Source organism: Hemitrygon akajei, chromosome 6 (assembly GCF_048418815.1).
Source record: "Hemitrygon akajei chromosome 6, sHemAka1.3, whole genome shotgun sequence".
In the NCBI taxonomy this organism is placed as follows: Eukaryota; Metazoa; Chordata; class Chondrichthyes; order Myliobatiformes; family Dasyatidae; genus Hemitrygon; species Hemitrygon akajei.
In genome coordinates, this window is record NC_133129.1 from 48273448 (window position 1) to 48287123 (window position 13676).

The 13676-nt window shown below is 43.6% G+C and overlaps 1 protein-coding gene and 1 long non-coding RNA gene across 2 annotated transcripts in view; one reads left to right on the forward strand and one right to left on the reverse strand.

Annotated features, from left to right (window-relative positions):
- Positions 1-47: 47 nt before the first annotated feature.
- On the reverse strand, positions 48-10148 carry LOC140729063 (uncharacterized). The gene is made up of 3 exons (XR_012099251.1): positions 9952-10148; positions 6516-6716; positions 48-825 (listed from the first exon to the last, which is right to left on the reverse strand). It is a non-coding gene; the product is annotated as an uncharacterized lncRNA (long non-coding RNA).
- Positions 10149-10203: 55 nt separating this feature from the next.
- LOC140729061 (uncharacterized) overlaps positions 10204-13676 on the forward strand; it is a 124284-nt gene continuing 120811 nt past the window's right edge. The window contains exon 1 of the mRNA XM_073048342.1: positions 10204-10358. Within this exon, the coding sequence (XP_072904443.1) occupies positions 10329-10358 (30 nt within the window). The 5' untranslated portion in view covers positions 10204-10328. The remainder of the gene's footprint in view (positions 10359-13676) is intronic.

A 13676-nucleotide genomic window follows, 5' to 3' on the forward strand; every position in this document is an offset into this window, starting at 1 on the left:
GTTTTTACGTGCATTGTAGTAACATGCTTAGACCTTTTCCTATTTTAAGTTCAATTTAATTGTCAATCAACCATACATGAATATCCATGAATACTGTACAGCTGAACGAACAGCATTACCTTGGATCCAAGGTACAAAACACAGTAGCAATAGTCATACACAGTACAAGGTACATATAGCACCTATAAGATAGCAAGTTTATGTAAGATGGCAGTAAAATACAGTCACACAAAAAAATATAGTCCAAGTCCCTGAGTCCATGAATGTTGCAGTGGAATAAACAATACAGCTTGTCTTCTGCAGAGCGAACACAGGGTGAGGGGAGGGAGGAAGCACCAACTCCACGATGGACGCCATACCACGCCATGCCACCTTCAGCACTCCAGTAGAGTGCCTGACTCCGATGCCTGCCCCTGGGTGGCTGCAAATAGGCAACGCCGTGGCTTGAGGCCTAGTCCTTGCTACAACCAAGGCCACGCAGTTCCCCTGCCAATTTCCAATAAGCTAAACCGCCAATGTCCAACAGGGTCTTGCGATCAGAAGAAAGTAAGCCGATCACTTGCTGTTACACTGCACACCTCCTTTGCGCATCAATGCCATTCTGTCTTAGGCAGCATCACAATCTGCAGATCCTTCAGTTTCTCTGCCACCACACAAATTGCTGATGGAGTTGACCTGCGATACTTAAAAGTTCTTAATGTCCAAGAGGGTCTTGCAATTGTAAAAAAAAACCAAAGACAATGACATCTTTGGTTGACCCTGTCGAAGCCGCTGCTTCCAAGTGTGCCACCATCTTACTGGAAGGTCAGTTTTATATTATGCGATCTGTAAGATTAATTAAATTGTTTCCTTTATTCATTTGTTGACCTTAATAGATCTAAACTTACGGGTGCTTCTTTTTAAAAAAAAATGTTCATCCCTTTAGACTCTGGGGTCATTGGCCACATACTGAGTCAAGATGAGCCCCCAAATGTTGTGACTGACTAAAACTGAGCCACATGGAAATTGTAATTAGGAAATATAAATGTTTTTATTCACAGCAAAAATAGTACAAAAGTATCTCACTTTTCTGACAGAATATTTTAAGCTTCAACACAAAGATAATAAATGACTAACTTCAGTTACATTTGCTATAATTGCTGATTTAACTTTAACATTTCGAATATAGTAAGATAAAATCCATATTTACAATGGTAGCACATTTCAAGTAGCAAAACCAGTGTCTGTTCCAAAAGCCACATACTGTACTTAAAATATTACCTCTTTTGTTACTTATTTTATTTAGAGAATAGTCACAATCTTGAAGGATGGGGCTATGAATATGCAACTAACCAGAAGATTAGGTCACAAATACTTAATGTAGTTTCAATAGGACAGAGACTGTCCCATGTCCCACATTCCTACAGAGAATGTGTTTATGTGAGAGTGTCCTTGCCATCCTTTTACAAGGATGTTGCCAGGATTTAAAGATCTGAGTTATGGGGAAAGGTTGGATAGGTTAGGACTTTATTCCCTGGAACGTAGGAGAATGAGGGCAGATTTGGGGCCTGTCGGGAAGTGGCCTGGTCGAGGGAAGTGCCTGGTGTGAAAAGTGCTGGTCTTTGGCTCGAGAGTCTTCGACGAGGAGACTACACCAGGCACAATTGCAGAGGGTGAAGACATGACCGCTAAGCTGATTCAGTGTGCTATGTGCATGATGTGGGAGGTCAGGGACACTGATGGTGCCTCTGGCTGCTACAGCTGTGGAAAGTGTGTCCAGATTCAGCTTCTGAAGGAGCATGTTGCAGCACTGAAGAAAGAACTGGATGACCTCAGGTTTATCCGCAAAAACGAGGGTTTTCTGGACAGGACCTACAGTGAGGTTGTTACACCGAGGATACCGGAAGAGAGAAAGGGGGCAACAATGAGGAGGGAAAGGATGCTTGAAGTACAGGAGACCCCAGGGGATGTACCTCTTGTAAACAGGTTCACCTTCTTGGAAGCTGTCAGGACAGAAGATACTGCCTGTCTGAGAGGTGGACAGGTCTGCGAGCCGAAAATTGGTGCAGAAGCAGAGCCGAGGAGTCAGACATCAGGAAGAGCCGTGGTAGTAGGGAACTCCATAGTAAGAGGTACGGAAAGGGGTTTCTGCGGCAACAGGCGAGATTTAAGGATGGTGTGTTGCCTCCCTGGTGCTAGGATCCAGGACATCATGGACCAATTGCAGGGAATCCTCAAGGGTGAAGGCGAACAGCCGGAAGCAGTAGTGCATGTCGGCACAAATGACATCGGGAAGAAGAGGAAGGACATTCTGCAGCGGGACTTCAGAGAACTCGGAAGAAGGCTGAAAAGCAGGACTTCCAGGGTGGTTATCTCTGGTTTGCTTCCAGTTCCTCGTGCTGGAGAGGGCAGGAACAGGGAGATAATGGATCTGAATGTGTGGCTGAGGAACTGGTGCAGGAAGCAAGGATTTACATTCTTGGACCACTGGGATCTGTTTTGCGGTAGGGATGAATTGTACAAAAGGGACGGGTTGCACCTTAATAGGTGGGGGACCAGCATTCTGGCAGACAGGTTTGCCACTGCAACAGGGATGTGTTTAAACTAAGTAGTGGGGGAGAGGGGATGAACTGGAAATATAAGGATGGAGTTAAAGGGAAAGTGAAAATAAGAAAAGTTAAAAAGGACAACAGAATCAATGGAGTAGAAAGCTCAAGAAGAGATCATACAGTATGGCCAAGTGAAATAGGAATTGATATGAAAGGAGAGGTGAGTACCGAATTAAAAGTATTATATATGAATGCACGAAGTATAAGGAATAAAGTAGATGAGCTTGAGGCTCAGTTGGAAATTGGCAAGTACAATGTTGTGGGAATAACTGAGACATGGCTTCAAGCGGACAGGGCCTGGGAAATGAATATTCAAGGATATACATCTTATCGAAAGGACAGACTGACTGGCAGAGCGGGTGGGGTGGCTCTGTTGGTGAGGAATGATATTCGGTCCCTTGCGAGGGGGGACATAGAATCAGGGGATGTAGAGTCAGTATGGATAGAACTGAGAAATTCTAAGGGTAGAAAGACCCTAATGGGAGTTATCTACAGGCCCCCAAACAGCAGTCTGGATGTAGGGTGTAAGTTGAATGAAGAGTTAAAATTGGCATGTCGCAAAGGTAATGATACAGTTGTCATGGGGGATTTCAACATGCAGGTAGACTGGGAGAATCAGAATGGTACTGGACCCCAAGAAAGGGAGTTTGTGGAGTGCCTCCGAGATGGATTCTTAGAACAGCTTGTACTGGAGCCTACCAGGGAGAAGGCAATTCTAGATTTAGTGTTGTGCAATGAACCGGATTTGATCAGGGACCTGGAGGTAAAGGAACCTTTAGGAGGTAGTGACCATAATATGATATGTTTTAACCTACAATTTGAGAAGGAGAAGGGAAAATCGGATGTGTCAGTATTACGGTTGAACAAAGCTATGAGGGAGGAGCTCGCCAAAGTTCAATGGAACAATACCCTAGCAGGGAAGACAGTGGAACAAAAATGGCAGGTATTTCTGGGAATAATGCAGAAGGTGCAGGATCGGTTCATTCCAAATAGGAAGAAAGATCCTAAGGGGAGTAAGGGGCGGCCGTGGCTGACGAGGGAAGTAAAGGGCAGTGTAAAAATAAAAGAGAAGTATAACATAGCAAAGATGAGCGGGAAACCGGAGGACTGGGAAGTTTTTAAAGGGCAACAGAAGATAACAAAAAAGGCAATACGTCAAGAAAAAATGAGGTACGAAGGTAAACTAGCCAAGAATATAAAGGAGGATAGTAAAAGCTTCTTTAGGTATGTGAATAGCAAAAAAATAGTTAAGACCAAAATTGGGCCATTGAAGACAGAAACGGGTGAATTTATTATGGGGAACAAGGAAATGGCAGATGAGTTGAACAGGTACTTTGGATCTGTCTTCACTAGGGAAGACACAAACAATCTCCCAGATGTAATAGTGGTCAAAGGAACTAGGGTAAAGGATGAACTGAAGGAAATTTATATTAGGCAAGAAACGGTGTTGGATAGACTGTTGAGTCTGAAGGCTGCTCAGTCCCCGGGACCTGATGGTCTGCATCCCAGGGTACTTAAAAAAGTGGCTCTGGAAATCGTGGACGCATTGGTAATCATTTTCCAATGTTCTATAGATTCAGGAACAGTTCCTGCTGATTGGAGGGTGGCTAATGTTGTCCCACTTTTCAAGAAAGGAGGGAGAGAGAAAACAGGGAATTATAGACCGGTTAGCCTGACGTCAGTGGTGGTAAAGATGCTGGAGTCAATTATAAAAGAGGAAATTACGACACATTTGGATAGCAGTAGAAGGATCAGTCCGAGTCAGCATGGATTTATGAAGGGAAAATCATGCTTGACTAATCTTCTGGATTAGAGTTTTTTGAGGATGTAACTATGAAAATGGACAAGGGAGAGCCAGTGGATGTAGTGTACCTGGACTTCCAGAAAGCTTTTGATAAAGTCCCACATAAGAGATTAGTGGGCAAAATTAGGGCACATGGTATTGGGGGCAGAGTACTGACATGGATTGAAAATTGGCTGGCTGACAGGAAACAAAGAGTAGCGATTAACGGGTCCCTTTCGGAATGGCAGGCTGTGACCAGTGGGGTACCCCAAGGTTCGGTGCTGGGACCGCAGCTGTTTACAATATACATTAATGATTTAGATGAAGGGATTAAAAGTAACATTAGCAAATTTGCTGATGACACAAAGCTGGGTGGCAGTGTGAAATGTCAGGAGGATGTTATGACAATGTTGGGTGAGTGGGCAAATGTATGGCAGATGCAGTTTAATGTGGATAAATGTGAGGTTATCCACTTTAGTGACAAGAACAGGAAGGCAGATTATTATCTAAATGGAGTCAAGTTAGGGAAAGGGGAAGTACAACGAGATCTAGGTGTTCTTGTACATCAGTCAATGAAAGCAAGCATGCAGGTACAGCAGGCAGTGAAGAAGGCTAATGGCATACTGGCTTTTATAACAAGAGGAATTGAGTATAGGAGTAAAGAGGTCCTTCTGCAGCTGTACAGGGCCCTGGTGAGACCACACCTGGAGTATTGTGTGCAGTTTTGTTCTCCAAATTTGAGGAAGGACATTCTTGCTATTGAGGGAGTGCAGCGTAGGTTCACAAGGTTAATTCCCGGAATGGCGGGACTGTTATATGTTGAAAAATTGGAGCGACTGGGCTCCAATACACTGGAATTTAGAAGGATGAGAGGGGATCTGATTGAAACATATAAGATTATTAAGGGATTGGACACACTGGAGGCAGGAAGCATGTTCCCGCTGATGGGTGAGTCCAGAACTAGAGGCCACAGTTTAAGAATAAGGGGTAGGCCATTTAGAACAGAGATGCGGAAAAACTTTTTCACCCAGAGGGTGGTGGATATGTGGAATGCTCTGCCCCAGAAGGCAGTGGAGGCCAAGTCTCTGGATGCATTCAAGAGAGAGTTAGATAGAGCTCTTATAGATAGCAGGGTCAAGGGATATGGGGAGAGGGCAGGAACGGGGTACTGATTGTGTATGATCAGCCAAGGTCACAGTGAGTGGCGGTGCTGGCTAGAAGGGCCAAATGGCCTACTCTATTGTCTATTTGATAGAGATATACAAAATTATGAGTGGTGTTGATAGGATCGATGCAAACAGGCTTTTCCAACTGAGGTTTGGTGGGACTTGAACAAGAGATCATAGGTTAAGGGTGAAAGGTGAAATATGAAGGGAAACTACTCAGGAAGATGAGAGTATGGAAGGAGCTGCCATCAGACGTGGATGCGGGTTCAATTTCAACATCTGAGAGAGATTTGGATAAGTATGTGGATGTGAGGGGTATGTGCGCTTGTGGGTGCAGGATGATGGGACTAGGCAGAATAATAATTTGGTATGGACTAAATGGGCCAGAGGACCTGTTTTTGTTCTGCGGTGCACTATGACCCAGGTGATTGGTTTCACTAGCTTCAAAGTTAAATTGTATACAAGTTTAATTTTCTGAAGACTGGTTCTCATGTTAGTAATCCATAATTATGTTATTCATAATTTCATAACCCCAAAATGGTCCCTAACAGTCTAACAGCGAAAAATTTCACTTCATTGATTTTCCTTAAAGAATTGTGAAAATGTACAAGTGTGTGTGTGCTGGGTGGTTTGGCTTCTTTTGTAGAGCTCTCAGTTAAATCAGAACTCAATTTCTTCAGTCACCTTTGGTAATACTTCAGTATATTACCAGCAACATCATTGGGGTGTTAATGCCTCAAATAAAAGATTAAATCTGAGGGTTATTTTCTTTTAATTTTCCAATGAAGGGTGGGAATTCTCACCATTTTACTTTCTCAACTGAAATGTTAATATCTGGTCATTTGTTCATTGTACTGTTAATGCAGCGCAGGTTTGTACAAATTTGCACTTGTTTTTTTGTAATAAAATTCAAAAAATAATGTACAGTATTAATTATCAATGAGTTTGGGATACAATGGAGTTGTAAAAAATACTTGCATGTTCTTTCTTTAGTGAAAATTACTATTCACATTTATTTTTGTTCAGTTGACATTGAGAGAATCTGTACACTTTTGAAGATGGGTGTTTTGGATGTCTCATTGGATAAAAAATGTGGATAAATCACCAGGGGATGATGAGAGTTCATATTAATGGTATCTCACACTGTCATTTGAGACAAAAGAGGAGATTGCTAGGACCCTGAAAAAGATTTTTAAATCATTAGCCACAGATGAGGTGGCACATGACTAGAAGCAGCAGCAGGGATAAGCCAGGTTATTACAAGCGCATCAGTCTAACATTAGTGATGAAGAAGTGACTGGAAGAATTTCTGAGAGTTGAGATTAATCTGTATTGGAAAGGCAGAAGTTCATCAAGGGTAGTCAACGCATCTTTGTTGGTGAGTGATCCTGTCTTGACTAATTTGACAAAGTTTTTTGCAGTAAAACAAAATATATTGATGAGGGCAGTGTAGTTGATAGGGTCAACATGGACTTCAGTAAGGACTTTGACAAAGTTTTACATAGGAGGCTGGGCCAAAAGGTTAAAGAAAGGTCATTTTGGCTTCAGAGTAAGAGACAGATGCTGAAGGCTTACTTTTGTGATTGGAAGCCTGTTACCAGTGGTGCATCATAGGAAATGGGTTCCTTGTTGTATGTTATGCACATTAATATCTTAGAATTAGTAATTCTACAGATGCCAGGAAAATAGGTGTTGTTGAAAGTGAGGATGGTGGTGTCGGACTATACAAGGATATTGTGTAAGCCAAGTACTAAAGATCTGTGCTGATAAGCTTTCTGGAGTGTTCACTGTGATCTCTAACCTCCTGCTTCGGCAGTCTGAGATACCCACCTGCTTCAATCAGGCTTCAGTTATACTGGTACCTAAGAAGAATGTGATAATGTGCCTCAATGACCATCGTCCAGTAGCACAGTGATGATATGTTTTGAGAGGTTGGTGGTGAAACATATCAGCTCCTGAATGAGAAATGACTTGGATCTGCTCCAACTTGCCTCCCGGGGCAATAGGTCCACAGCTGATGCCATCTCATTGGTACTTCTCTCAACCATGGAACATCTGGACAGCAAAGATGCATACATCAAGATGCTCTTTATCAACTACAGCTCAGCATTCAATATCATAATCCATTCAAAACTAATCAATAAGCTCTATGACCTTAGCCTCAGTATTCCTTGTGCAACTGGATCCTCGATTTCCTAACTTATAGGCCTCAGTCAGTTCAGATTGGCAACAACATCTCATCCAAGATCTCCATCAGCACAGGTGTCCCACAAGGCTGTTTGCTTAACCCCCTGCTCTACTCGTTTTACACATATGACTGTGAGGCTCAGCTCAGCTACAATGCCATATTCAAGTTTTCTGATGACACTACCATTTGTAAACTAAATCAAATATGGTGACGAATCAGCATATAGGAGAGAAATTGAAAATCTGGCTGAGTGGTACCATAACAACAACCTCTCACTCAATTCCAGCAAGCTCAAGTGACTGATTGTTGACTTCAGGAGGAAGAAACCAGAGGTCCATGAGTCAGTCTTCATCGAAGGATCAGAGATGGAGAGGGTCACCAACTTTAAATTCCTTGGTGTTACTATTTCGGAGAACTTGTCCTGCGTCCAGCAAGAAAGTGCAATTACAAAGAAAACACAGCAGGGCCTAGGAGTTTGCAAAGATCCCGTATGACCTCTAAAACTTCTTCAAACTTCTATAGATGTGTGGTGAAGAGTATAATGACCGGCAGCACCACACTCTGGTATGGCCACACACCAATGCCTTTGAACAGAAAATCCTACAAACAGCCCTCCCATTGAGTCATCAATTTATTAGCCCTCCCATATACATGAAACACTATAGCAGGAAAGCAACAACGATCATCAGGGACCCCCTACCACCCAGGGCATACTCTCTTGCTGCTGCCATCAGGAAGAAGGTACAGGAGTCTCAAAACTCACACCACTAGGTTCAGGAACAGTTATTACTGCTCAACCATCAAGCTCTTTGAACCAAAGGAGATAACTTCACTTGTCCCATCATTAAAATGTTGCCACAACCTATGGACACATGCAGGGGCTCTTCAACTCATGTTCTCAATATTTATGGCTTATTTATTTATTATTATTACTCGTTTCTGTTTGCATTAGCACAGTCTTTTGTGCGTTGGTTGAACACCCAAGTTTGTGTGGTCTTTCATTGATTCTGTTATGGTTATTATTCTGTGGACTTACTGAGTATGCCTGCAAGTAAATGAATCTCAGTGTTGTATATGGTGACATATATGTAGTTTGATAATAAATTTACTCTGAATTTTGATCAGCTGGTGCATCTAATGGTGCAATGGCAGATAGAATTTAAATTCCAATAAATGTGACGTGATGCAGTTTGGAGATCTAATCAAAGTAGGAAGTAGAGAAAGTAGGATAGGGCCCTTGAGTTACTGGAGAACAAAGGGATATTAGTTCTCAAGTTATTTGACCCTGAACAGGGGTGGTGAAGAATGCTTATCGAATGCTAGCCTGTAACAGTAGGGGCACAGAATATAACAGTATGAAGTCTTGGTACAGCTTTGTAACACTTTAGTTTGGCGGAGTACTGTGTGCAGTTCTGGTTGTCAATCTATAGCAGGGGTTCCTATCTGGGCTCCACAGACCCCTCAGTTAACGGTACAGGTCCATGACTTAAAATTGGGAACTCCTGCTCTATAGGAAGAACACCAGACAGACTGAAATGAATGTTTCCTGGGATGGAACATTTTAGTTATGAGGAGAGTCTAGGGAGTTTGGATGTTTTCCTTGGAGTGTCAGAGGTTTAGGGGAAACCTGATGGAGATACACAAAGTTATGAGTCATTAATAGGGTGGACAGTGAGAAACCTGTTCCATGAATAGGTTTAAGGTGAGGAGTCTGATGGTTAACTTTACAGGAAGTGTATTAAATATATGTATATATTTGAAACAAAATCAAAAACTAGAGGACATAGGTTTAAGGTGAGAGGGGTAAGATTAAGACCATGGGAAGCAACTACTTTGTTACCTGTTACTTTCCTGCAACAGTCAGGTTCTTGAATCCTCCTGCACCGTCCTAATCTTACCTCAGCAATTATCTCGTACTACTATCGAATTGTCTCTGACACTGATGTCCTGCTTTGCATTTTTAACTTTTATAATTTGTTAGTGTGTTGTCGAAATCGATGTGCCTGTGACTCTGCTGCACGTAAGTTTTCATTATGCTGAACCTCACCATACGTCTGCACATCGCAATATACTGACGACTCGAACTTCTTCACACAGAATGTGTTCAGTACATGGAAACGAGCTTCCAGTGGAAGTGATTGAGGCATTAACGATATTTAAAGGACACATGGATAAGAAAGGTTTGAAGGAAGATAGGTCAAACGCGGGCAAATGGTACTTGCTTACATGAAAATCTTGGCTGGCATAGAGGAGTAGGGCCGAAGGGCCTATTTCCGTGACTAGATGTCAGCTGGATGTAAACGGGTAGTTGGGTCTGCACGCACTCGAAGGGCCGGTTGCCACTTGCCGGACTAGCTGCGGGTTGTCCCCTTTCGGCCAACCTTTCGACTCATCGGCCTGGCCAATGGCGTAAGTCCTTGGAAGGAAATTCGGCCTCGGCGTCACTCCCACTGCTGCCGATGACGTAGCTGCGTTTGTTTTGGCGCGCGGGCCCCGCGGCACGGTCTGAACTCGTACTGGGCGCGCGACCTACGTTTGAACGGAGAAGAAAAAAACCGCGAAAGGGGCCGAGTAACGGCTGGCGGCGGCGGCGGCGGCTCACGATGAACGAACAGGCGGCACTGCCTCGGCTGGTGGGTCTTCGGGTGCCTGGGGTCTGGGTTGGGGAAGCGTCATGAAGTATTAAGTTGTCAACTTTAATGTCAAGGAAGGAAGTGAATCGGAGGTTGAGGGAGGGGATGGTGTGCAAAATGTTGTGTTTAGCTTCGTTGTGAAAGTTGACTATCCACCCGTTCTCTGGACTCTCGGACTGACAGACAGTCCCAACAACACAGTTCAAGTATAGCTGAAAGGATGATGAGGGCCTCGAGTGAATAAAAAGGGGGATGTTAATCGAAATCGTAATAGCTATAGGGTTGTTGTTATAAAAGTGATGAAAACAAAGTCTGTTTCCCTAATAGAATGGGAGGTAATATTAAACGGAGCAGTCCCCATAACTTGAAAGTTATTCAAGTATTTATTGGCGCAGCAGATTGGCTTGACCTATCGTAGATGATTAATGTGAGATGTTCATACAAGTATCTTTGTCGTAGCCTTGGAGACCCCTGTATGTATAATTATTAAGGGGCATGAGAAAGACCTTATACAAAGACAAAGAACAGTATGCAATTCAGTGATTATAGGGATAGAAAACTGTAAGGAAGGTGATCAGAGTTGCAGTGAATTACCAAATAAAAGCTTGATTAAAGTCTGAATCTGAAAGACTGCACTGAGGCTTCCAAAAATACTGTAATTTAAAGGTTCTTTCAGAGCAATGGAAGAGGTGGAAGCAGGCAATGAGTTGGCAAACAAGTTGGAATAGGTACCTGGTATCAAATTTTATGATGCAGAATGAAAATAATGTATCACTGGAATAAGAAAGGCTCAATGTAAATGAAGCAGAGCAGTTAGACTGGAAGTGTAAACACGAAGAAATCTGCAGATGCTGGAAATTCAAGCAACACACTCAAAATGCTGGTGGAACTGTAAGTGTGTGAGATCTGAGAGCACAGCTTCAGAATAAAGGGACATCCATCTAATATAGGTCAGGAATTTCTTCAACCAGAGGGTGGAGTTATTGCTTCAGAGGGCTGTGGAGGCCAGGTCAATGGATGTTCTTAAGGCAGAAATCGATTGGTAAGATTGTTTAAGGTTATGAAGAGAAAACAATGGAATTTTTAAAAAAATCAGCCATGATTGAATGGTGGAGTAGATGCAATGTGCTGAATGATCCTTGTATCTTATGGTCTTATGTGTAAAAATTAGACCTGTATTTCAACTTATTTCAAACTTTCTGCTTCACAGTACAGTGTATTTAAAAGAAAAGGATGCATTTGTTGATCTTTTATTCCAGTTTCAAAAATAATGTCACTTGAGAAATTATTTCTTTGAATTGGGAAAACCATTATCTCTCCATGATGGGAACACCTGGCACCATTTTGCTGTCCTGCTTCAATCTGGGCACTGAGGCTCTAATGATTCTCAGGAGTAGTGGAGATACAAAAAGTTTCAGTGAAGCTAAGAGAACATCCTTGAATTTCTTGCTTTGTTCATCTGGTAAACTTTTGTTGCAACAAAGCCCAGAGTAGAGTGGCTTTTTCAGCAGTTTGAAATCTGGTGTGTGAATATTATAGTCTGCCCATCGTGGCACCAACTGAGTTTATCAGAGCCTTCATGCTGAAGATGTTAATTTCTCCAAGACTCTGCTCTTCAAGACTGCTTTGAGCACACTGATTGGCACATATTCAGGGAGGCTACAACTGATGGTGACTCTACCAACTTAGAGGAGTACACGGCATCAGTGACTAGCTACATCAGCAAGCGCATCAACGACGTCATTTTGTCCAAGACCATCACTACACACGCTAACCAGAAGCTCTGGATGACAGCGGAGGTGTGTGCGCTGTTGAGGACCCGTGGCTCCGCCTTCAGAACAGGTGATAAGGCAACCCTAACAACAGCAAGGGCCAAACTGTCCCGAGCCATCAGAGAGGCAAAGCGTGCACATGTCCAGCGAATCCACAGCCACTAACGGGACAGCGGTGACACACAGCACATGCGGAAGGGCGTTCAGGACATCACCAACTACAGGACAAAATCACCTGACTGTAGGGGATGCCACCCTCCCAGATGCACTGAATAACTTCTATGCCCAGTTTGAGGTGGAAAATGATGTGGCGGCGAGGAAGTCCACCCCTCCTACAAATGACCAGGTGCTGTGTCTCTCCGTGGCTGATGTGAGGAGAACCCTGTGCAGAGTCAACCCACAGAAGGCTGCTGGACCAGACAATATTCCCGGTAGAGTGCTTAGAGGATGTGCAGACCAGCTAGCAGATGTTCTCACTGACATCTTCAACATCTCCCTGAGCAACGCCACCGTTCCAACATACTTCATGGGGGCCCCCCAGGGCTGTGTGCTCAGTCCACTGCTGTTTGCTGACCCATGACTGTGCTGCAACACACAGCTCGAACCACATCATCAAGTTCGCCGATGACACGACCGTGGTGAGTCTCATCAGCAAGAACGACGAGTCAGCTTACAGAGAGGAGGTGCAGCAGCTAACGGACTGGTGCAGAGCCAACAACCTGTCTCTGAATGTGAACAAAACAAAAGAGATGGTTGTTAACTTCAGGAGGGCACAGAGCGACCACTCCCCGCTGAACATCGATGTCTCCTCGGTAGAGATTGTTAAGAGCATCAAATTTCTTGGTTTTCACCTGGTGGAGAATCTCACCTGGTCCTTCAACACCGGCTCCATAGCAAAGAAAGCCAAGCAACATCTCTACTTTCTGCAAAAGCTGAGGAAAGTCCATCTCCCACCCCCCCCCCCCCCCATCCTCATTACATTCTACAGAGGTTGTATTGAGAGCATCCTGAGCAGCTGCATCACTATCTGGTACGGAAGTTGCATCATCTCCGATCGCAAGACCCTGCAGCAGATAGTGAGGTCAGCTGAGAAGATCATCGGGAGCTCTCTTCCCGCCATTACAGACATTTACACTACACGCTGCATCCACAAGGCAAACAGCATTATGAAGGACCCCACGCACCCGTCATACAATTTCTTCTCCCTCCTGCCGTCTGGGAAAAGGTACCGAAGCATTCGGGCTCTCACATCCAGACTATGTAACAGTTTCTTCCCCCAAGCTAACAGACTCCTCAATACCCAGAGCCTGGACTGACACCAACTTACTGCCCTCTACTGTGCTTATTGTCTATTATTTATTGTAATGCCTGCACTGTTTTGTGCGCTTTATACAGTCCTGGTTAGGTCTGTCATCTAGTGTATTTTTTTTTTCTGTGTTGTTTTCACGTAGTTCAGTGTAGTTTTTGTATTGTTTCTTGTAGCACCATGGTCCTGAAAAACATCATCTCATTTTTACTGTGTACTGTACCAGCAGTTATGGTCAAA